The 25,330-nt window shown below is 40.9% G+C and overlaps 1 protein-coding gene across 1 annotated transcript in view; it reads left to right on the top strand.

Moving 5' to 3' along the window:
• The first annotated feature begins 1,047 nt into the window (after nucleotides 1–1,047).
• Nucleotides 1,048–25,330, top strand: part of unc5da (unc-5 netrin receptor Da) — a 249,931-nt gene continuing 225,648 nt past the window's right edge. Inside the window, exon 1 of the mRNA XM_067375867.1 lies at nucleotides 1,048–1,138. Coding sequence (XP_067231968.1) covers nucleotides 1,048–1,138 — 91 coding nt within the window. The remainder of the gene's footprint in view (nucleotides 1,139–25,330) is intronic.

The raw sequence follows: 25,330 nt of genomic DNA, 5'->3' as shown, positions 1-25,330 counted from the left end.
TAAATTTATAATATGTACGTATATATCTGTATGTGTTAGATGTCAGATGTTGATTAATCACGATTAATCGATTTGACTGCATGTGCAAAATATAAATGCAGATTCTACTTTAGCATGTGATTTATTTTTTATAATAGCCTACGTAATGATTTATATTTATTTAATAAATGTTTTGGACTCTGACATAATGCAGTGTGGCAGATAATGACATGCATCTTGACATATGGCTGTATGGCTTCCATAACAAGTCCGAAGGAAAGAGAAAAGAAAATGTGCCAAGAGCGAAGAAGGTATGCATTTTTTAAACGATTATATTTTTTATTTAGTCTTGACAAACCAAAAATCCGACAAGGGCCCCTTCACAAAAGTTTACCCCCCAGAAGTGTAGGACCAGCACTGAGGCTATTTAAAACATTTTTCATTGGTGGAAACAAAATATACGAGCTGGGTAATTATTGACTGAAGTAATTTACTATAGATATCAATTACTTGTTTATAGACTTGAGTACGACAACACTCTCGCTCACGTGTCTATTCATGCTTAATTAAACATCCATTCTTCTTCCACACAGATTACGAGAGACGCGCCGCCACTGCTCTGGTGTGCAGCGTTGCTCTCATCTCAGTGGCCCCCAGAAGCCCGACACGATCTATGATGAAATCAGTGTAACACAACCAGCTGTTCATATGTCATCTCGAATTTACCCGACATCTGACATGTATGCTCATGTATCATCTCTTACTCAGGCACATCTGGTCACTTCGCAGCGCATCCGAGCAGCAGGGTGAAGGACAGCCGCTGCGCTCCCTCCGCCCTCAATCACCCTCCGCTATTGGCCAGCGCGTACCGGCTTCATTATTCCAGTCTCACGGATGCGCGAGACACTCACTCAGCGCGCGGATGAGAGAGATTCACGCAGAACTTCGGGTTTATCGCTACGGGAGGGACCTGTTACTGAAGCCACGGGAACGCACGGCACATGCATGAGAGCGGCACATGCGAGCGGCTCCCCGGTTTAGTTGGGGACGCAGGAGAGAAGCGCAGTGATGATGGGACGCTTTGGGAAGAAGGGACGATACTCCTGCTTTGGCTTCCTCGCGGTCCTGGTTCTCCTGCTGCCCTATGCGATGGCTAGAGGTAAGAGAACTCAACTGTTTACGAAAGCCTAACGATATACTTTTATAGCCCCGCATTTAGCTGTCCTGGAGAGTTCGTGGACTCTGAAGCATCGTTGTATGAATACATCTGCACTGTGTGATGCTCTATAATGACTGTATATAAGTTTTTTTTTTTAAATGCGAGACACGACTGTTCCAGTTTCAAATAGGCTTCAAATATGCTAATTTACGTAAAACTACCTACACGCATGTAAAAGTAATGCGCTTCAGTCTCATCACTGTGCCAAACGCTTGAATAGGCATAAGCGACTGTAAAATCAAGTGCCGAAGCACAGGGAAATTTGCGCGCGATGCATTTTGTAAATCTCTGTAAAAATATGAAATGATATCAGCAGTCTGGAAACCTTCTCATCATTTCGGTTTGAATGAAGCTTGTTTATTGGAGTGCGAATACCAAGCGTGCGTGCCATGAGATGCGCAGCGCAACAGGCATGAAAGGCGCCTTTCCATCTGATTCTGCGCGCTTGTTCTTCACCAGTCCTGTTCTTGATTGATAAGCGCATAACACTTTAATTAACAGTTTACGTATTATTGCTTAAATTACAAGCTGCTTAAGTGCGTATTTAAGTACGCTGCAGTTTAAATAGTTTTACTGTAAAATTTTATACAACTAAAAAGGCGTTTTGTTATGTTTTATGTTGTTTAGGTCATGGTTATTGCATTATTTTAGTGTCATATCATATGTGTTACTTTGATGCTGTTTTATGTGAGTAACACTGTGCGCTGTCTACGTGTTTTATATGGTTAATGAAAAGTATAATTTTACTCATGTGATATTTTAGCTCTATATGGACTGTAAAATATACCATACAAGCACCAAAATGCCTGTCACGTTGTCAGTGTATTTTTTAAAAATGGTGAGCTTCTGGCGAAAGCTACCGTTTTTTTTCTTTAGCATTTACATTTTAGTGTAATGTGTGAATGAAAAGCAAATCGGTGTCCTAGCTATAGATTTCCTTTTTAAATGATAAATACTGTTTGGTACTTTTATCAAAGATTAATGTTGCATGTTTTTTGAAGCGAAAGCAGAAGCAAGGCAACAATTATCTTATGTTAAGAGTCATTGATGCTTAGCGAAGAGGTGGACAGGGCACCAAGACACAGTACAATAACTATCATTAAGATGTTCAACTAGGATTGATTAATTGAATGTTTATAAACAAGTGTCCAATTAGCATTTCATTAATTGCCAGTGTGTTTTTTTTTTTTTTTTTTGCCCTTCCGAATAAAGAGATCCTACGTGTGGCATCTGAAATTTCAAGTGATACACTTAAAAGAAAGCTGATGCTATGGATTGGACAATTTGAGGTTGATAGTCTTGTCATCAGTCAGGAGTGCTGCTATTACCTGAGGCACCCCTAAGGGCCACTTCTGAGATCCGTTTTGTGTATCCGTTCATATAGGCTGGCTGAGAAATTGTCTTAGCCGTTTTCTCCCAGGGTTTATTCCTATGAGTTCATACATCATCCATTTATATCCTGGTTTGTTTGATATGTGATAAGATGTGGTGCATTTAAAGTGTTAAATCCTGAAGATAAGGCTTTTCAAGTGTTGTAATTTGATCAATACATAATGTACTTTCTCACTGTGTATCTTAAAGTCGTCTGATGTTTGCTATCTGACCTCCTGATTTTATCGTCCCTTATGATAAACTATTTGCAAGTCTATTAGCAAATTAGCCCTTAGGATTTGATCCTCCTTCTTTCCTTAAACTATGGAAATCAGCTTGAACCGGCCTTACATTCATAATTAATGAGTTCTCCTCACCAGCATTGCATAAGATATATCTGTTCCTCTCGGAGATATCGCTTTGTTGGTTCATTGAGAGAATTCATTAATATGCAAATGAAATCGTGTCATTAAAATATCCAATCATCTGTCATGTTCACTTACACGGCCTCAAGCGCTCACATCATCTATTGTTTCACATCGGCGCTCAGAAATGCGCCGTACCTGTCAGAAAGAAGCTGTTATTGAAAACCATAAACAAACCCAAACTATTACAGCGTTTGCCACATTGCCTGTGGTCAGAGCGTTAAATGTCATTTTCCTTTAATGTATTGTGTTTTTTTTTTTTTAATAAAGTTGATGTGAGACACAGAACGGAAATGTAGCCCTGGGCGGCAATAGATGGAGATGTAACTGTGCCTGATTCAGTGATAGAAGCACATATGGTAATGAGTTCGAGTAGCTTTTAAAGTCTCCAGAGAGGTTCTCTGATGGCATGAGTTATGAATAAAGGCAGCGTGTTCCGTCTGAACATAAGCAATGTTTAATTTATCGTCTCATATCGTTAGGCAGACTCTCACAGTATGCTTTTTGACATCTGTGCAGATATGAAGGAGAACCGCGATTCGAATCTGCAATGTTGATTCTTTTGTTTGCTTTTTGTGTGTCGCGCATCACATGATTGACTACGAGCAATGGAACATTACTCGGGATATCTGTTAACGTTGATGCATTGCGGTGTCCACAAGTATCTTGTACTGTAACAGCAAGGCATACGTTTCCCAGAATGCATCACTGATGTCCCCGGAGAAATGTTCTGAGCCTGTCATGTTGTGAGAGCTTGTCATGAACCTGGTTGGAGGAGAGTATTTATGAGAGCGAGTGAGTGGAAAGGGCCAGGTCTGCTCATCCTCAGGGACTGGGAATGGAGCTGGATCAGAAGATGCTTGTTAGGATGATGGAATCCTCTTGTCGTTTGTCATAGGTGTAAGATGGAATGCCAACCCTTTCCCGGTGGCTTGGGATTTTCAATACAAGGATAAGAAGCTTGTGCCATGTTTATGCATAAGTGTGAACAGGTGTTTGTGTAATTTCCCTCAGAGGTTTGCGATTTGCTGTAAAGTCTGTATGTGCAGCATTTGCCGGTAAACCTCAACAAAGGTCATGTTTAATCTTTCAAACACTCATAAATTTGTCAAAAGGAGGGAGGATCTTCGTAACCACATACATTTTCAATAACAAGAGGGCAGCGGGGGTAGATCCTTGGGGAGGCTGAGTTTGGAGATTTTTGTGTTCGCTTGCATCATGTCCTTGTGAGTGCTTGGGGGTGGCATTAGATGTTTTATTTTTGGTGATGTTTATCCTAAACTTTATACTGTCAGACAATGCAGGTGTATTTGAATGTGGGTCCTTAAACAAGTTGTTGTGAGCACAATTGGATTTTTATCATTTTAGATAAAAGGTCCAAAATAAACCCTCACAAAGTGACAAATATGAGTAAAGATTGGCCGTTAAATTGAACCACAACATGTTTTATCAAATTGTAAATACGATAGTTTGGCTGGCATTGACGTAAGTGATGTGAACACTTAAAATCGAACACATTGAAACTATATAGAAAACATCTTGTATTTCTTCTAACAGCTTTTACTTCAGCTGAAAATTTTCCATCTGATGTTTATATTGGATGCCTGAAGTTTTTTTTTTTTTCTTCCGGACTCCATGTGGTGACACATATGTGGAATATTCCTCACATTAAGCCACCAAACGTAAATTTGAGGAACAAAGTAATGATGTACTGATAATGATCTTCATGCTTTTAGATCCATTGCAGTTTCAAAGAGAGACAGAAACTTGCTCATCTCAGGTGACACAATGTTGCACTGCTTGCAGGGCCGGCGGAAGCGCTGGGCAATTGCCCAGGGTGCCAGACCACTAGAGGGCGCCACACCATGGCAAGCACGATTGACAATGTCCTCGCCGGGAGTTTGATTGACAGGTGATCTAACCAATCATAACGCCGAATCCGCCGTTATAGCAGACAAAGCAGTCAGGGGAGATATACTGCCTTCCCATGAAGTATCGGAAATTTGATAATTCCCACTTCTGAAGTCGTGATTATGAGGTTATCGCATTCAAGTTTCGAAATGAGAGGCCCTTCATGTGCAATTTTTACCTAGGAAACTCGTACTTACGATAATTCCGAGAGCGTGTCAAGGCAGCATTAGTAGATTGATGTTGGTGGACTTCAACTTGAAAAATGGTGTGTACTGACATTTTTCCATGGTTGAAACAACATTCCTTCTGATGTTCATTCATGTTTATTTGATGCTATAAATTAACTAGTAGGAAGAGATGTCTGGTTCTTGAACTGAGGCGCTACAGCAATTTCTCAGTGTCACGACACATTAAAGAGCCACAAAACGGTATTTATTGTTTAAATTTCTTTAAAAATGACAAAATTTGAGACTTTGTTTCATATCAAATGTAACTTGCACTGTCATATCTGTTGACACATTGTCAGTGTCCTCTTTGCTCCACAATGTATTTTTCACTCTGTGAGAACATGATATGTGGTGTGAGAGTGGCATGACTTGTCGGACATAGCAACAGTAACTAAAGGGTGTGGGTCTTTACAAATGGTCAGATTGAGCACCAAATTGGATTACTCCTAGATAACTGCAGCAGCCAAAGCAAGAAACTTCTCTGTGAAAGAAACTTCCTCTTTTAAATGGTGAATCAACTGTTTTAATTCATTACACCGGTCTTAAGTCAACAGTAGGGGTCAATATGATAAATTGGCTTTTTTTTCTCTTAAAAATTTGAATGTAGGGGCGGCAAATTCTTATTTTGGCCAGAGCACTGAATTGTCCTGATTGCTTGTCACTATTACTGAAGGAAAAACGGCCAAATAATGCCATTATTTAACAACAACAACAAAACATTATGGCTTAATGGTAATTTTGGACCCTGGATGCTTACCAATAACACCATTACCCTCTTGGGTTGTGGGAGGCTGATGGGCCAAAATAGCAAATGTCCTGTGAAAGCATAAAATGTGGCCATCTCAAAAACATTACCTTGCCTTGCTGTTTCATTAAGCCATATGGATATTTGTAGAGCTCTGAAAGTATTGCCACTCAGTTTTCTTGGCACCACAGTTCCTTTTCCCAAGTGGCCTTGTTTTCCATTTCTCCATCTTCATTTGTGTCTCCTCAGAGTGCTTTTGAGAGAGTGCTGAATGAAGAGACTTTGAGATTGCTGTCCTTTCTCCACTGACCCTAGGTTTCACCACAAATGCATAACTCACACCATTAACCGTGAACTCTTGAGAATGAGTGCTTTCCTTTCTCTTCCTCTGCCCTAACTCTATGTACCTTTTCAGCATGTGCACAGACCTCTCCAAGTAATGTAAATGTTCTGGACTATCCTCCACATAATTTTATTTTCTCCTGAATGCTCCCTACTTCCTCTTCCTGTAGTGGCCTTTCTATTTTTAATTTTTTTCTCCAAATGAAGAACCTTGAACTGTCTGTCAGGAAGGACTAAGTGCAGAGCCAATAGACAGTTAGTTAGGATGTAAACTGAGGTTGCAGAAGGAACAAAAAGAGGATGATTTAAAGGTGCCCTAGATTCAAAAATTGAATTGACCTTGGCATAGTTGAATGACAAGAGTTCAGTACATGGAAATGAAATACAGTGAGTCTCAAACTCTATTGTTTCCTCCTTCTTATAAAAATCTCATTTGTTTAAACGACCTCCGAGGAACAGGCGAATCTCAACATAACACCGACTGTTACGTAACAGTCGGGGTGTACGCCCCCAATATTTGCATATGCCAGCCCATGTTTAATGCATTAGACAAGGGCAGGCAGTATTAACGTCTGGATGTGCACAGCTGAATCATCAGACTAGGTAAGCAAGCAAGAACAATAGCGAAAAATGGCAGATGGAGCAATAATAACTGACATGATCCATGATAACATGATATTTTTAGTGATGTTTGTAAATTGTCTTTCTAAATGTTTCATTAGCATGTTGCTAATGTACTATTTAATGTGGTTAAAGTTACCATTGTTTCTTACTGTATTCACGGAGACAAGACTGTCGTTATTTTCATTTTTTAAACACTTGCAGTCTGTATAATTCATAAACGCAATTTCATTCTTTATAAATCTCTCCAACAGTGTTTAATGTTAGCTTTAGCCACGGAGCACTATCAAACTCATTCAGAATCAAATGTAAACATCCAAATAAATACTATACTTACACGATTAGACATGTTGCATGACGAACACTTTGTAAAGATCCATTTTGAGGGTTATATTAGCTTTGTTTATGGTGTTTAAGGCAAATGCGATCTCTTTTGGGGCGTGGAGCACGAGATTTAAAGGAGCCACACACACTGAATCGGCGCATTTATAATGATAGGCAGTTAAAAAAATTTATTAAAAAAAAAAAAAAACTATGGGGAATTTTGAGCTGAAACTTCACAGACACATTCAGGGGACACTTAAGACTTATATTACATCTTTTGAAAACATGTTCTTCGGCACCTTTAAAATATCATCCAGTACTTTAAAAGCATCTTTTGTATTCTGCTGCATTCTGACCCAACCAAAATCTTGCTGATTCATGTTTTTTTTTCAGTTGGCAATGCAATAATGACAAATTAACAGGCACTCACACAAACACACGTGCACTATAATGACTGTTTGATGGATAGCATCAACCTCTATGCAGTAATCACACAAATGTAAACTAGTTTAATGTATTCTCCCCTCATTACCCCACTATGACAGATGTCTGCTATTGGTCATTGTTTTTGAAAAATGATCCGACAAGTCTCTTTGATGTAAATCGATACCGCTCCCAAATATGAATATTTCATGTTTTAATAATCAATTGCAACATTGACAGAGATGTAAGAGGTTGTCTGTAATAAAATATAATGCAATTTAATCTCAGAGGTTGCATTGGCTGCACTGAGTTCTGATTGGCCTGTGGGTAGGATTGATCACAGTGAGACAGGCACTGACATGAGCAAGCAAAACTAGTTTGTCCCTTTTTTGATTTGTGCATGAATCTTATGTATTGTCTTTGAAATGTGAAACTATCAGTGGCATTTTTACTGAAGCTTACAGTGGGTGAACATGGGGTTACTTTAATGCTTTAGAAATGGCCTTCCTGACTGACAAGAGCAGTTTAGAATAGAATGAATTTCCATGCTTCTCTATCCTGATTTATGCTGGTTAAATGCAGGTTTATATTGGTTAGCTGCTGGTTTTTGCTATTAGATGCTGTTTTTATGCTGTTTAAGTGCTGTTTTGCATTTGTAAGAAGCTGGTTGAATGTTGGTTAGATGTTTGTTTATCTGAGGGACCTTGGCAGTCAGACGCACCCTGTAAGAATATTTTTCTCAAACATTTCACACTCTCATGTCAAACCTGAATACACCCATAATATATACAATTCTACTCATAAGAGTCTGCAAGATGTTATTCGAATTTTCACAAAAATGGCCTTTTGTGGTTCTTGTGCTCAAGTCCTTTGTATATATGTGCAGTGAATCTGCCCACTGTTCTTGACAGAAAGCCTCCAGGTACTGTAAGTTCTTTGGTTTTCCCAGTGTGCTCTGCACACTAGCTCAGTGATATTGAGGTCCAGCTTTGCCACTCAGGACAAATAAGGCTCATACACGACGTCACATCACAAAAAGAGACAACAAATTATTAAAAATGTTAAATTTTGAACAGGACATTTGTTCTATTGACAGTTGAATATACTTAAATATCAGTTACAGTATGTGGATTCTGCAGCACAGTGCAAAAAAACAAAACAAAAAAAAACAAACAAAAATACAATGCTTAATAATGCACAATATTTTGCAGCACAACTACTTATGAGCACAACTGTACCATTATGATCTAATATTCACATATAATCTTGAATTTCATTAAAACTATAGCCTTCCTTTAAATAATGAATGTGTCACTATATAATATGATTCTGTCTTCTTTCTCATTTCATACACATGTTCTTGAGGCCACTCATAGGATGTGGTCTGTGTACCATGACCAATGGAGGAGCACCACGTTCCTATGTGCATGTATTTTTTACTCTCTCTCTCTCTCTCTCTCTCTCATACACACACACACACACACACACACGCCATGTACAGTGAAGGGCTCGCTGCGTCTGCATGTTGATGTATGGTCAGCAGTGTCGGTGTAAAAATCTGCTGGTGCTTCACGCCTCTGTGACTCACTGCCTGTAAAAGAGCTGGAAAGCTGCACAAACCAGGTGTTTTGTGAAAAACACTCACACTCACAGCGCAGAGCAAGCCAGAAACAGGCATTTTCTCTCTCACACACTGTTTTTCCTCTCAATGAAAAGTAGTTAATTTTCTTTACAGCCCTTTTAACTTCTGTGTGGGTTTAAAATATCGTCCGCATTAGATTTCGGGTTGCCTCCCACTGTGGAATGGCAAATGTTCCTCGGAAGCGTATTGTCTTCTCTAACTCATTTGAGAATATGCTCTTTGCACACTGCATTTTTTTCTCTCTTTCTTCTTTGGAAATTTGCTCGGACTTCAGCAGCCTATTAAGAAATATCCTTTTGTGTTGCACTTTTCAGTATGATTGAATGAGCTGTTTTCTGGGCTAGCTGGGGAGTACAATATATTGGTTGTTTTTATTTATTTATTTTAATTTATTACTACCATACGATATAAACATTGGTGACTGGATTTTTAATTCTGCATTCTCTTTTCCTCTGTTTTTAGATTAGAGGATTACCTCTAATTATTTTAAAGTTAATCTTTTAATGTTAAACATTGTTAAATGTAATCTTTAGGGAATCTCAGAATAAATATGTTTTGATATTGTACATTATAATGTTATGATCAATTTTAGATTTTAGTGTTTAAAAAATTAGTGTACAATTTTATATCGACCATTAGGGCTGGGACAATATATCGATGCATCGCGATTCATGGATCGATTCTGATATTTTCCAAATGCAATTCAATTTCTGAACTTATTTTTTTAACAGCAGATGGCGCTCTAGGATATTTTTGCTCAAATGCTCACGAAGAAGAGTATTTGTGCATTCGGCTGAGTCTGAGAATATATTTGCACCTCAGAATGCTTTTATAAAACAAGATTAATGTAACCAGCCCATTGCAAACACCCTTGTAATTCGCTTCAAACATTTCAAATTCTATGAATGATTATCTTATAGAATGTTCAAGCGGTGTGTGTACGTACGGCTGTTTCTGAAGCACGCAGTGCCATCTGCTGTTGAAAACTAAGCTCAGAATCGATTCGAGAGAGAATCGCGATCATACGGAAAATATCAGAATCGATTCATTTAAATTTAATAAAGAAGTAAATGTATTGATTAAAAAAAAACTAAATTAGAAAATGTACATGCCTTTTGTATGTAGATATATATTTTACTAAACTAATCTCTTATTACTGTCTGCTCACATTAGATTTGAACTTTTTTCTGTATAAAACATTACCATAGTTGTCGTTTTGTTCTGTCGAGTTTAGATGTTTCTACATCGAGGAACTGTACGGTGATCCAGTGCTGCATTAATGTCTGTCCTGTTTTGATTTTTGTGTCACTTTTTGTCAAACACACCTTTATAGGTGTATAGTGAAACTGTCAATGAGCCTCAGTAGTTTTGAGACTCCTGAGCTTTAGCACCTTTAGCAGTTAGCGATTAGCACAGCTTCCTACAGTGCAGAGAGTCCCCTAAATGCTACACACCTAGTGTGTGATTCAACAGGGCTAAGTGGTTGAAATCACATATACTTGTTCCTGCACCTTACTATCACTCTATCCCTCTCTGATACTATACGTACACACACTCTTTCTCTCTCTCGAGGTCTCACTTTCTTTCCTCCCATCCATCTCTCTACACACATTTTATACTTTAATATTCCACTTTCTAAAACTTTCTGTTCACTCTTCACATTTCCCCTCTGTCCTGCCCTCGGCTCTTTCTCACACACTTGTGACCTGTGGGAGAGACAACCCTGGCGAATAGAAAAGAAATACTTCATGGTCACACGTCGAGACACCGGATGGCTGCAGTATAATAATCTGGCTTTAACAAATGAAAATGACGATGTTGAGACAGTGTGGCTCACTGTGGCCGATGCGCCCGAGGTCAGCGCAGTCTTTTATTTTCCAATTAGCGAAAGAGAGGTGAGACGAAGCCTGCCAGGGTCTCTCTCGTCGAGAAAATGTGCGGTCTCCCGCTATAGCTGTTCCTTCCGCTCCCTCATATAATTCCATTCCGTTCTGCGATTTACATGCAAATGAGAGCAAATTACTATTCATTCAGAAGTGAAATTGGGAATGTGCATGCTAATGCTAAGAGACCACCATCATAATCTTTGTTCCCCGTGTTACCTGACTGCACACGCGTCAACAGGATATGAGTGTTTTCCTGCAATGCCAAGAAATTGAAAACTTTTAAAATGCCACTTTAACTCATAAAAATGACAATAAAATACAATGATAGAAATTATAGGTACAGGATGACATTGGAAGAAAAAAAAATCCACCCTCCCCACTAGTCGTTACCCACAATTCCTCTTATCTCTCTCTCTCTCTCCCATTCTGCAACAAGAATGACACAAGTGATTGCAATCTCACCATCCATGAAACAACATGAATGCTGCCTAATCATGCTTCATATGTATAGTAAGTGTGTTATGTGTGTGGTTCAGATTTATTGTATCTATTCATATAAGTACTCTAAGGAATTTGGTGATGATCACTGGGTTGAGTGCACTTCTACAGCATCGTTTGGACAGTGCAGGTCAAAGGTCATAACACAAACCAATGTTTATGCAGTGAGCTTTAGAGCCCCACTGTGGGTCTATGTTTGGATGTGTATTATTAAGGCAGCGAGGGGAAGGAAAAATGCAACAAAACACAATAAAGGCTGTCATTTTATCTTGTGTTTGGAGGCGGATACCTGGTTTTTGAGAATTGTGTGAGACAGTACTGGGAGGTAATCATTCCCAACTAGTTTGATGGCAGGCTCATGCATTTCAGAATAACCAAACCAACATTTGAGGTGCTGTGCAGAAATTGGTCTGTTGGTTAGTCCAGTTATCCAACAACATCCTCTGTTGATGCAAAGTCATGTGAGTTTTTGTTGAGCATCATTCAATTTATTTGGTAAATTTGTTCCAGCGTAGTTGATGGATTGTTCTTATCGGATAAAAAAAGTTTTCTACCTTAATTGAGCGAGAGAAAGAAAGAATAATAAAAAATATATAAAATGAAACTATATATTTTTAATAAAATGTATTTCATAAGGTATAAATATCATAAGGTATGAATATAAAAATTATTATTTTGCACTATTTCTGTCACCAATTTTGTTTAAATATTTTTATCACCAAAAAAATACTTATTTGTATACATATGACTGTCATCTCATGTCTTGTTTTTCAGTGTCTTATCCCATGAGTGCTGGGTTTTTAGGATGTTGTGTTAAGAAGAAGTAGTTTATTATTATTATCATTTTTAAATATATAGAATAAAATTCCCCTCTTTATGCCAGCAGTCTGCTCTTTGAGTGGTATACCCAGGCTACCTGGCTGTATCACTGCAATGCTCAACATGCATATTTTATAAGAGTTTTTACTACTGAGTGATGAGGTTGCCTTCCATGTCAAATAGCCATCGGTAGTAGCTCACTCTGTTCTGCACAGCTGTCAGATTGGTAAGAGGTCTGAGTCAGTGTGAGCACAATAGGGAGAGGGTTTCATCAGTAGCATGCTTCAAAGGAAGCCGAATGTGGGAAGAGACCTTCGTGTTTAGATTACTCTTTAAATTTCTAAACAGCACACCTGCATCACTTGAGGCCATTTTGACCGATGGTCTGTTCACCTGTCATGCTCACAGTCTGTCTGTATGCGGACAGAGATTGCATTTGTTTTAACCTTTCATGATCCCAGTTGGTTCCATGCATGTATATCAATTTGTATTTATTTAAATAGATTAATGATTCACCGTCGATTCTAGAGTATTTTTCACAATTCTTAAAGGGGTGATGAACTGATAAATCCCATTTTCCTTGAGCTTTTGACAATAATATTCTGTAAGTTTCAGAACTCAAAACTTCCTTCCAAAAACAGCTTTTATTGTATCCAAGCCCAGATTCGTTGTGGAATGTGCCTCTTTATTACGCAGTAGTGCGACAAAAGACGAAAAACACTGAACTATGACCAGTGATTTCTGATATGTAATGATTCATATACAGTCAGATGTTCTTAGTAAATCAAACCAGTGACTAAACAACCAACTTCACATTGTTTCTCTTAGTAAGATGAAAATAATCTGTTATTTAAAATGCGATTAAATTATATATAGAATCAATCAATGAACGCTCCCTTTACAGTCGCTGGAGCTGTCAATCAAAGTTTTTTCTGAGTTCTGGAAAAACTTCTGTTATAAGAAAAAAAATGTCTTGTTTACATTGTGTTTGCATTGTTAGTTATGATGAAAGAATTTGTTAGTGTGCAGACATTGAGTTGCAATGACTAGATTCCACTATTCCACAGCTATTTCCATATGCAAAGATGTTAGCCAATCACAGCAGTGGGCTTTTACACAGAAGTCTTACAGCAGACACACCTCTTCAAACAGGGCATTCAAATCAGAGGGCTAAAATCAGGGTAAGAAAAATGCCTTTTATTTCTAAATTAGGACATATTTTGGTGTAAAAAATCATACTAACATTATAAGTGCACCACAGGAATCATTATAAAGCAATAAAACAATGCAGTTCATGACCATTTTAAGAAAAAAGGGAGGTGATCTTGCAATAAACAGTGCAAAATGGAGTATAATTTACACCAGACATTAAAAAAAAAAAAGATATTGATTTTTTCTATTAAAATCTTTGTATTTTAAATTAGTGCTCTTTCAGTCATGAATGTTAATGAAAAATACCTTTTTACTTTTTTATTTTAAGGTTTTTTCAAGGTTAAACACAGAACAAATGCTTGGACTACACACACACAAAGAAATAATAATAATAATAATAAATACTTAGTCCAATAATCAAGAATACAACAGTAGTGCATAGTGCAATAGTAAAAAGCAGCATAACAGTCAAGGTCCCCAGAAGGGATGTGTTTAACCTTGGAAAAGTCACTAGAGGCCGGCTGAGCAGCTAACTTGTCCAAATATCCAAGAAATGAACCCCAGACAGTGGAAAAATGAAATAATCTTTTGAGGGATTCAGTATCATAATACTCAAATATGATACACTCATTGGCCAATGCATACTGGTGTGTTAATATAACCTACATAGTCACCAAATAAATTAATGAATGGAATTGAATGAATCATTTTGATGAATGAAATAATCATTTAAAAAATGAAACAATCGCTGAATCAAAATTCCCACTGGCTGTTGACACACCTCCAGATTTGTAGTGGTTTTGTAATCTTAGTAATAAACCACCTTAGTCCCTTTTTGTCCTCCAACCCTCTTCCGGATCTCAATTTCCAGAGTCAGAATCGAAGACCGGTTCTTTGATGAACTTCTCAATCTTATTCATAAATTTAAGTTATCAACATCTTCGAACAGTACCGCACTTGTTAAGCAGAATGATGTTTCGAGAATCTTCACAAAACATGCAATTGAATCTGTAAGTTCTTGCAGTGCATCTGCTGTTCTCTGTGTCATCCCTTTGTCTTGCTCTTCTCGTTTTTTCTCTCAGACAATTCATCCAAAACAACCACACTGATTGTGATCTTTATAAAAGAAAAGCAAAGGACATAAGAATGAAGAGAAAGAGAAAAAGGGATAGAGCAAGTGAGAGTGAGTTGAAAGTAATAGACTGGAAGAATCGATTGAGGGGAGCTACAGCAGAAGACATTACAGAAGAATCATGCTCACCAGCACTCTTCCCCCTGGCTTCTTTTTGTTGTTTTCTTCTAGTTTGGAGACCTCTCTCTTTTCTGTCTCCCTTTCTTTTCCCTTGTCTCTTTCACACATCCTTCCTTTTCTTCATTTCCTAAAGTCGGTTTGCATTAGGGACCAATTAAATGCAGCCGTACGTCTCTCAGCTCTGAGCCTTTGCTGCACACTTCCTGTCCAAACTGAATCTATAATCGGGTTATAATTTGACTGTGTGGACTCCAGTCTAATCTAGTCCCCCAATAAGCATCTTCACCAGCACCCATTAATTCAGAACAACCTAATGATGCTCCTCGCAGTCATACGATTTACTGAACACAATGAGCTCTACTGATTTTGTTTATTCCACCAGCACACCATGTCTCCCCTTGTCATGACAAAAACCAATCAATTGCATCTATTAAAAGGGTTATTTATAAAGATGTTTAGGGAGATGTTCCAAGGAATGTGTGAACAGGATGTGGGTAGAGATCTGACTAGAGATAGAAAACCTAGATGCTACATTAGCAACTCTTGCTAATTATCATGATATATCAGCTGATCTGCCAGCACGGTTAGCGCTCACACTGCATGTGTACTGTGCTTGAGCCCAACCAAACCACGCTCTGGCCCACCACTTCCAAGCGGGCCAGGGACGGAGCGATCACTTTTCAAACAAACCAGGCTTTGGGGGTCAAACGCGCTCGGGCACGGTTCAGAGAGCCTAGTGTGAGTACACCCTTAGTCATAGTATGTCATAGTATAAAACGTGAAAGTGTCTTGAGCTTGTGTTCACCACAGACCTTATTTCAGGCATTTAACCAAAAACCCATACATATATTTCTGTTATGACAACACTCAGAGAGATTGGTATGGTAATAGAGATTAGCATGGTAATGGATGTGACAATGTTAATGTATTTGGTCTTGGCAGAATAGATCTGCTATGCTGCTGCTGCAGAGCAAGTACTGAGATTTGCTACTGCCAGTACATTCACAGACATGTAAGACATGCTGCTGCACATGTAACAAACATGAATTAACCCCAGAAGCAGATTTATACAGGTGGAGCTGGGGAAGGTGGAGGGTTTGTAAAAGCATGGTATTTGTTTTAATGTTTAGCCGCAGCTCACTGGCCGCTAATGCAACAGCAACCAATCAGCTGTGCTAAGTAGTAGATAATGATGTGATCGTTACCAGATGAGTTAAGGAGCATGGCCATCGAGTTTCATGCCAGAACTAGGTTATATATACACTCCACCTAAAGGATTGTTAGGAACGCCTGTTCAATTTCTCATTAATGCAGTTATCTAATCAACCAATCACATGGCAGTTGCTTCAATGCATTTAGGGGTGTGGTCCTGGTCAAGACAATCTCCTGAACTCCAAACTGAATGTCAGAATGGGAAAGAAAGGTGATTTAAGCAATTTTGAGCGTGGCATAGTTGTTGGTGCCAGACGGGCCGGTCTGAGTATTTCACAATCTCCTCAGTTACTGGGATTTTCACGCGCAACCATTTCTAGGGTTTAAAAAGAATGGTGTGAAAAGGGAAAAACATCCAGTATGCGGCAGTCCTGTGGGTGAAAATGCCTTGTTGATGCTAGAGGTCAGAGGAGAATGGGCCGACTGATTCAAGATGATAGAGCAACTTTGACTGAAATAACCACTCGTTACAACCGAGGTATGCAGCAAAGCATTTGTGAAGCCACAACACACACAACCTTGAGGCGGATGGGCTACAACAGCAGAAGACCCCAACGGGTACCACTCATCTCCACTATAAATAGGAAAAAGAGGCTACAATTTGCACAAGCTCACCAAAATTGGACAGTTGAAGACTGGAAAAATGTTGCCTGGTCTGATGAGTCTCGCTTTCTGTTGAGACATTCAGATGGTAGAGTCAGAATTTGGTGTAAACAGAATGAGAACATGGATCCATCATGCCTTGTTACCACTGTGCAGGCTGGTGGTGGTGGTGTAATGGTGTGGGGGATGTTTTCTTGGCACACTTAAGGCCCCTTAGTGCCAATTGGGCATCTATTAAATGCCACAGCCTACCTGAGCATTGTTTCTGACCATGTCCATCCCTTTATGACCACCATGTACCCATCCTCTGATGGCTACTTCCAGCAGGATAATGCACCATGTCACAAAACTCGAATAATTTCAAATTGGTTTCTTGAACATGACAATGAGTTCACTGTACCAAAATGGCCCCCACAGTCACCAGATCTCAACCCAATAGAGCATCTTTGAGATGTGGTGGAACGGGAGCTTCGTGCTCTGGATGTGCATCCCACAAATCTTCATCAACTGCAAGATGCTATCCTATCAATATGGGCCAACATTTCTAAAGAATGCTTTCAGCACCTTGTTGAATCAATGCCACGTAGAATTAAGGCAGTTCTGAAGGCGAAATGGGGTCAAACACAGTATTAGTATGGTGTTCCTAATAATCCTTTAGGTGAGTGTGTATATATATATATATATATATATATATATATATATCTATATATATATATATATATATATATATATATATATGTAGGCCTGTTTACACCTGGTCACTTCATGTGTTTTCTCTGATCAGATAGCAATCTGATTTATAAAAATGATTGCATTTACACATGGTCACATAAATGTATCTCCGCAAAATGGATATAGATCCGATCTTCAGTTCCCATGCTATATGCAGATTTCATGGAGTTCTCCAAAAGCAACAAATATGAACTGTATTTTATTGATCATCAGCTTATTTCAAAATCAAAGACGCAGGAGAATAGGAGAGAGCACAGCAACAGCACTGGTAAGATCATTTAGTCTCATTACTTTTAAAGTCCCCGTGAACCGGAAGTTGCAAACAACATTTCTCCAGTGTTGTGACGTATTTCCAAGTGAAACGGAATATTGAATAGAGGGCAGGGTTTTTCTTTAGTGGTCCTCCTCTCCATCTCTCGCTCACAGCGGACTAACGGTTGGAGGGGAGTTGTTTAAGCGTTTTCAACCCAAGCCGTCAAACTGACGTCATCAGAGAAGGAACGCCATTCCAGACCGGAAGTAGCTTTTCAGAATTTTGATTAAAGATTACCGCGACAAACAACTTTTTTTTCTGTGTATTAACTTGCATGGATTAATTGTTCACTAGAAGACTAGTAATATGCACTAACAAAGTAAATAGGGTCCATTTTGATTTCATGCTGACTTTAATGAAGATTATTGTGTTTTGAGCGCCTGAGACTTTGATTTGCGGCAGTTTGCGCATTGTCTTGCTGAATAGATATCAGCTGCTCATCTGTGGCGATGTGTGCTGCAGGCGCTGTCATATCTGGCTACAACATGTTATTTAGCCCATAACGCTCTCACACGTTGATTTTTTTGTATTTTTGGGAAGAGTTAAAGTCACATATGTGGTTTCAACAACCAGATGCATTTAGACCTGGGCAGAGTTTCCCAAAATCATCGTAAGCTTAAGTTGATCATAGCTCCATTGCCACCAATATCCGATATGCGTTTCGGAGGGCATTTAGACCTGGTCTTTTCACGATCGGATAGCTATGCGATCTGAGAAAACGCATGAAGTGGCCAGGTGTAAACAGGCCCTATATATATATATATATATATATATATATATATATATATATATATATATATATATATATATATATATATATATATAAAATTATGGTTTGATCTGTAGCAATGAGCCATGAATTGACTGAAATGAGAGTTGAATTCCTCGTACTGTTGTGCTTTTCAACAAGGTCTTCAACCCTAGTTTGCCGTAGTGGGATGTTCCTTGCAATTAGTGTACAGTAAGTCAGTTTAGATAAAGCGTGTTTGCTAAATGACAAGTACCTGTGTTGTGAACGAGTGTTCATTATGTAACAGAGCCCCATATTTCATTGCATCTTCTGGAAAATCGGTTCCAAGAGGTGTAGAAATGCTTTTAGTGAGTAATGTATTGGAAATTGTCTTGACACATATGATCTAAGTCTGCGTAGACCAGTTTTGACAACACTAGAACACCGTGACTTTGAACCTTCACATAAAACTCATAACTTTACCTGATTGTGCACCTCTTTATCTATTTCCCAAGGGTTCTTCTGTGTTTCACTCCATCATATGGCATTTTCAAAGAGAGATGCGCTTGTAAGAGTGTCTGTGTGAAAACATGTACACACATATACACTGATATGAATACACAAATACACCCACACACGTGTCTTCTCCATCTCTCTCCTCATTTGATCGCTGCAGATTTTAAATTGGTGTCACTCTGCTCTCGCGCTCTCAGCTCCATTTAAGGAGAGAATGATGGGTATGCAAGTAGAGTGTGTGTGTCTGTATGTGCGTGCCCTATCCGTCCTGCTCTTCTTCGCCTCTCTTAATTCCACATTACGTTAATGGCGTCTTTTTCTTGCTCAGTAGTGCAGGGCAATCCTGGGAAGAGAGGAGGCCAGCTAATGAAAAGGTAATGACATGCCGTCCACTGTCATAATGGCCAATTATCTCCCTCTCAGATTCCGGCAACACATAGAGTGCTGAGTTCCCACTGTCTGTCTCACCCTGTAGATACTTTAATGAGCACTTAACGTCCCTCTTTTTCTCATTTTGCTCATCATTCAAGTGTTTTCGTCCAGTATTGTCATAGCTAGATCTTTGAAGCATTGTGTGTATGAGTGTGCGCTACCTGTTTGCTTGCGTCCCCGCTTTAGGATGAGTTACGAGTGGTGGATGAGGTACACAGATTGCACTTGAGCTAAAGTACCAATGTTTCATTTGAACATAAGATGGGTTTGAGCTCAGTCTGACATTATTATGAGTCGTCAGTCAGCCAGTGACTGTCAATCAGGGATATTTAAGAGGACATTAAAATTAGCTTATTACACAGTTCTCTGTAATACTTAATTCTGATTTGTTAACCACAGCATTCAGCTGTCATAATTATACTGTATTTCAGACCGTTTGTGCAGGTAACTGAAACTGGCGCTACTTTCACGTCTCTCATATCACAGAATTGACTCACGCTCTCTTTTATATGCAACTGGCAACAGCTTGTCTTAGTTATCATTCATAGTGAAAAAAAATTAAATATTGTATATTTTAATGCTTGCTTTATTTACATGTATTTACTATACATATATTTGAAAATATAATTTAATAATGCATACATAAAATAATGTATTCTTTTCAATGTGGGCAGTATTCTGTTACGGGTGGCTGGTAGAGAGATGAGGCAGATACGGATTTCCACGATAATAGAGACTTTACTTCAAACAATGGCAATGAACAACAGACAGACACCTTAACAAAACAGAGAACGGACGAGGAGTGAAGGGAGTGAGTGCAATATATGGGGAGTGCTGACAATAGAGTCCAGGTGCAGGTGATGAGTGACGATGAGGAGCAGACGAGGGAAGTGAGTGCAGGTGTGGAGAACAGGAGGATTCTGGGAAATGGAGTCCAGGGAAACAAGGGATCTGTAACAGTACCTCCCCCTCCCGGTAGGCGCGTCCTCGCGCCGTAGATGTAACAACCGGGAGGGGGGCGGGCGCCCTGGAGACCTCAAACCGGAGCAGGGGAAGGAGTAAACTGGAGTGGAGGTCTCCAGGGCAGGTCCAAAAACCATGGCGGGTCAGGAGCCGTGGGCAGCCATGGGGGGTCAGGAGCCGTGGGCAGCCATGGCGGGTCAGGAGCCGTGGGCAGCCATGGGGGGTCAGGAGCCGTGGGCAGCCATGGCGGGTCAGGTGCAGCGGGCAGCCATGGCGGGTCAGGTGCAGCGGGCAGACATGCAGCGGGCATACATGGCGGGTCAGGTGCAGCGGGCAGCCATGGCGGGTCAGGTGCAGCGGGCAGCCATGGCGGGTCAGGAGCCGAAGCCTTCGAGGCGTTGAGCCCAGGCGTCGCTGAAGGACTGGCGGGTGATGGCGGAACCGAAGGCTCTGCCGACCGAAGCGCAGCCGGGGCTCCAGAAGGCCGCGAGTGAAAGCAGAAGGACAGCCAACAAAACGAACACCGGGGGAGTGAGGAGGCCAACTGAATCCGAGGGACGGAGTGACGGAGCGGAGACGGAGGAGTGAAGTCCAGAGGGGAGGGCAGGCTGATGAATGACCAAGGTGTGAGTGGAGGCAGGATGGAGACTGGTGAAGCTGGAGGACTGATGGGCAACGGTGGAGCAGAGGGAGGTTGGAGCCGGGGTGAAGGTAATCGCCCAGAGGTCCGAGGTGGAGATCTGGGCGAGGGCTTGTGGTGGAGGTGCAGTATAGACATGACTTGGAGGAGGCGGGAGAGGGCGGCAGGGAGGGAAAACAGTCTTTGGGCTGGAGAGTTCAATCACAGAGACCATACTAGGAGCGGCTGGCTCGGCGGCGGCGGCTGGAGCGGCAGGCTCGGCGGCGGCGGCTGGAGCGGCAGGCTCGGCGGCGGCGGCTGGAGCGGCTGGCTCGGCGGCGGCGGCTGAGCGGCAGGCTCGGCGGCGGCGGCTGGAGCGGCAGGCTCGGCGGCGGCGGCTGGAGCGGCCGGCTCGGCGGCGGCGGCTGGAGCTGAGGGCTCGGCGGCGGCGGCTGGAGCTGAGGGCTCGTAGGCGGCGGAGACTGGAGAACTTTGCTCGGCGGCGGAGACTGGAGAACTTTGCTCGGCGGCGGAGACTGGAGAACTTTGCTCGGCGGCGGAGACTGGAGAACTTGGCTCGGAGGCGGAGACTGGAGAACTTGGCTCGGAGGCGGAGACTGGAGAACTTGGCTCGGAGGCGGAGACTGGAGAACTTGGCTCGGAGGCGGAGACTGGAGAACTTGGCTCGGAGGCGGAGACTGGAGAACTTTGCTCGGCGGCGGAGACTGGAGAACTTGGCTCGGAGGAGACTGGAGAACTTGGCTCGGAGGAGACTGGAGAACTTGGCTCGGAGGAGACTGGAGAACTTGGCTCGGAGGAGACTGGAGAACTTGGCTCGGCGGAGACTGGAGAACTTGGCTCGGCGGAGACTGGAGAACTTGGCTCGGCGGAGACTGGAGAACTTGGCTCGGCGGAGACTGGGGTTGAGGGCCATTTCATCCCCTCAAATACAATTAAAATCCCCACAGGCACTGGAGCTGGCTCTGTGGGGACTGGAGCTGGCTCTGGAGATACTGGAGCTGGCTCTGGAGATACTGGAGCTGGCTCTGGAGATACTGGAGCTGGCTCTGGAGATACTGGAGCTGGCTCTGGAGATACTGGGGCTGGCTCTGGAAATACTGGAGCGGGCTCTGGAGATACTGGAGCGGGCTCTGGAGATACTGGAGCGGGCTCTGGAGATACTGGAGCGGGCTCTGGAGATACTGGAGCGGGCTCTGGAGATACTGGAGCGGGCTCTGGAGACATTGGGGCCGCTTTCTTCCTCCTCCTCCGCTTACTGGGCCCAGTAGCGGAATATGGGTCCAGCCTGGGGCAGGCAGGGAGTTCGCTGGAGCGGTATGCGGAGGAAGCCGGAGGTTGACTGACTGGCCCGGCCAACCGTGTTTCTGGATGGACCGGACGACAACACTGATCCTGAACCTCTTTCACTAAGAATTTGGAGCCATTCAACCACAAAATTAAATTGATAGTTTCGCTTAAGGAGAAACAAAAAACAGGTTCATCAAAACGGATAGTGTCGTCATCCAATCCATCCAAAAACAGGGAGATCAACTGAGCGTCGGGCCAGTTAGACAAGTAAGCAAGCTCAACGAACTCCTCCACATACCTCTCCAGCGAACGTCCTACCTGCAGGAGCCCGATAATGCGTTCGCTGGCTGTTAGGGTGAGAGGCGATGGAGGAGCTGGATCCAGGGAGCTGGGGAAAGTCTCCATTTTTTTTTCGTGGAAAATCCGGTCGGTTTAGGTCCGTTCTTCTGTTACGGGTGGCTGGTAGAGAGATGAGGCAGATACGGATTTCCACGATAATAGAGACTTTACTTCAAACAATGGCAATGAACAACAGACAGACACCTTAACAAAACAGAGAACGGACGAGGAGTGAAGGGAGTGAGTGCAATATATGGGGAGTGCTGACAATAGAGTCCAGGTGCAGGTGATGAGTGACGATGAGGAGCAGACGAGGGAAGTGAGTGCAGGTGTGGAGAACAGGAGGATTCTGGGAAATGGAGTCCAGGGAAACAAGGGATCTGTAACATATTCATTATTATATTATATTATATTATATTATATTATATTATATTATATTATATTATATTATATTATATTATATTATATTATATTATATTATATTATATTATATTATATTATAAAACAGTTAGTTCCTGTCCTTGATTCTGATTCACGATAAAACATGGCTATGACTGCTTCACTCAATGGTTTTGTGTATCATTACACTAGCAACGTAAACTGTATGTTCTCAATTGATATTGTTCATTTAAGGTTACTGTATTATATAGAAGAGTATTGTGAGAAAGAGATCGAGTGAGCGAGTTTATTCAGATTTAGCATTATCCTTTAGGTCAGTCCTATGTTCATTATAAAAAATCTGTTTAAATGTCTAATGTATTATCTTGTCCTTTTAACAATTAAGGGGTTTTCCCGTGACTGACAAGGCTAGTCAAAGCATTTGTTGGTTGCGTCTTGTTCTGTGTTCACAATAATTCAGTCTTTTCAATGTCAAAGTCTTCGCTATTGACTGACACACTCGTAAACACAGTGTTGTGGCAAAATCAAAACTGACTCTTACTGCATAAGAGACAAACTCGTTAGAAATGTCTTTCAAAACTTTCATTTCTTGCAAGAAAGGTCAGACAGCCAAACAGAAGCACAAAAGCACTGAAGAGTGTGAGACTCAAAATAAAGTCTCCCACTCTCTATTATATCTTTGGCTTTCAAGGCTGAAAGCTCTGTTCTCTTCCCATATTTAGGCACGTGACTTACAGAGTATCATTCCACCTGTCACGTGACACTCACATCCCCTGCTATACAAAACTCATACATTTGACACACATATATGGTCTTTGTTCGGGCCCTGGCAAAGAGCCAGAAATAAATATCTAAATACGGCCTTCTACTCAAAGAGTGCATACTCAAACACTTCTAAAAGTGTAACCACAAGCATATAAAGGATAATCATATGAAATGACACAAAATTTATTACACAGTCTTTGCCGCCATCTAATGGCGTATTAATGTAACTTCTGTTGCTGTTCACAGCCAGGGACTATTTTTCTGGTGGAAGGAAGGCTTTTAGTGAAAGTTTACTTCATGAAAGTTTCATTGATACATATTTTTGGCTTTAATATTTGTATTGTATGGTATCCGTTTTATAAAAGCAATAAGGTACTCGAGGCTAGTGCTGTATCGCGAATAAGTGACGGCTGAAGCGATTGCCGGCAATCCGCTTTGTGTCATGCCTGACAACGCCCTTCAGCATGTGACTTATTCACGATACAGCAAAGCCTCTCATACCTTATTGCTTACATATTATATTATATTATATTATATTATATTATATTATATTATATTATATTATATTATATTATATTATATTATATTATATTATATTATATTGAAAATTACCTCAGAGGACCTACTGTAAGTATAAGATGACTTATATATCTTTATAAATGTACTTATAAACAGTTAAAATACTTTGTTATTGTCTTCCATTGGGAGTGACACAAACCCTAGTAATAGCTTATCCTGCAGATATACACACAAGTAAATATTAGGATTTTCCCAAACACACCACACTTACAATGCCTCCAGGTTTGTGCATAGCTGCTCATAAATTTAGATTCTGAGAAGTGAAAAACAGAGAGCAGATAAAGATTGCTGCTCTCAATCACACTGCGTGTGTCTCTTTGAATGTATATGTATGTGTGTGAGTTAAGGAGAATGAATGTTTACACATGGCCCTGCTGGTAAACTGCTGTTTTTATGGCATTTTGCTCTCGGTGCAGGCGCAGTCAAACCTAGCCCTCCGGCTGCTGCTCTGTTATTACACTGCGGCGGCTGCCGTCGCTTCTTCATAGACCTCAGCGCACAGCCGAGAATTCAGCTTAATCACATCAGGCCATTAAAACACACCTATAATTGACTAATAGTGGCCATTACAAGTATCCTTTGGATGTGTAAAATAATAGCATCTATAAATCAGCACTTACTGTGACTTTCCATGCTTGTGGCGGACAATCTGGGGAAAGAAGCTAAGAGAAAGAGAAAAGAATAATAATTGCTAGCCTCTGTATATGAAGCATTTGCAGTTTTGCCTATGTTTGATTACACAATGTAATAAGTGGTGACCATAGTGTCTGTGATCTCCTTGTGTGATGGGAACAGCACATAAGAATCTGTCCATGCGGTCTGTGAGATTTTTAATGAAGCTTCCTCGGCTGCAGAGAAGTCAATACTGCCCATAGCTCGTCTCATTCCGCATCACCCCGATGCAATTTACAAAGTCAATTTAAATGTCAGAGGCACACAGCATGGCCCAAACCGCTCTGGTAATGTCATTAGGATCGAGTGAGT

Source organism: Chanodichthys erythropterus, chromosome 22 (genome assembly GCF_024489055.1).
Source record: "Chanodichthys erythropterus isolate Z2021 chromosome 22, ASM2448905v1, whole genome shotgun sequence".
NCBI classification, from domain to species: Eukaryota; Metazoa; Chordata; class Actinopteri; order Cypriniformes; family Xenocyprididae; genus Chanodichthys; species Chanodichthys erythropterus.
The sequence above is the reverse complement of the archived record's forward strand: the minus strand, read 5'-3'. Positions and strand labels throughout refer to the sequence as shown.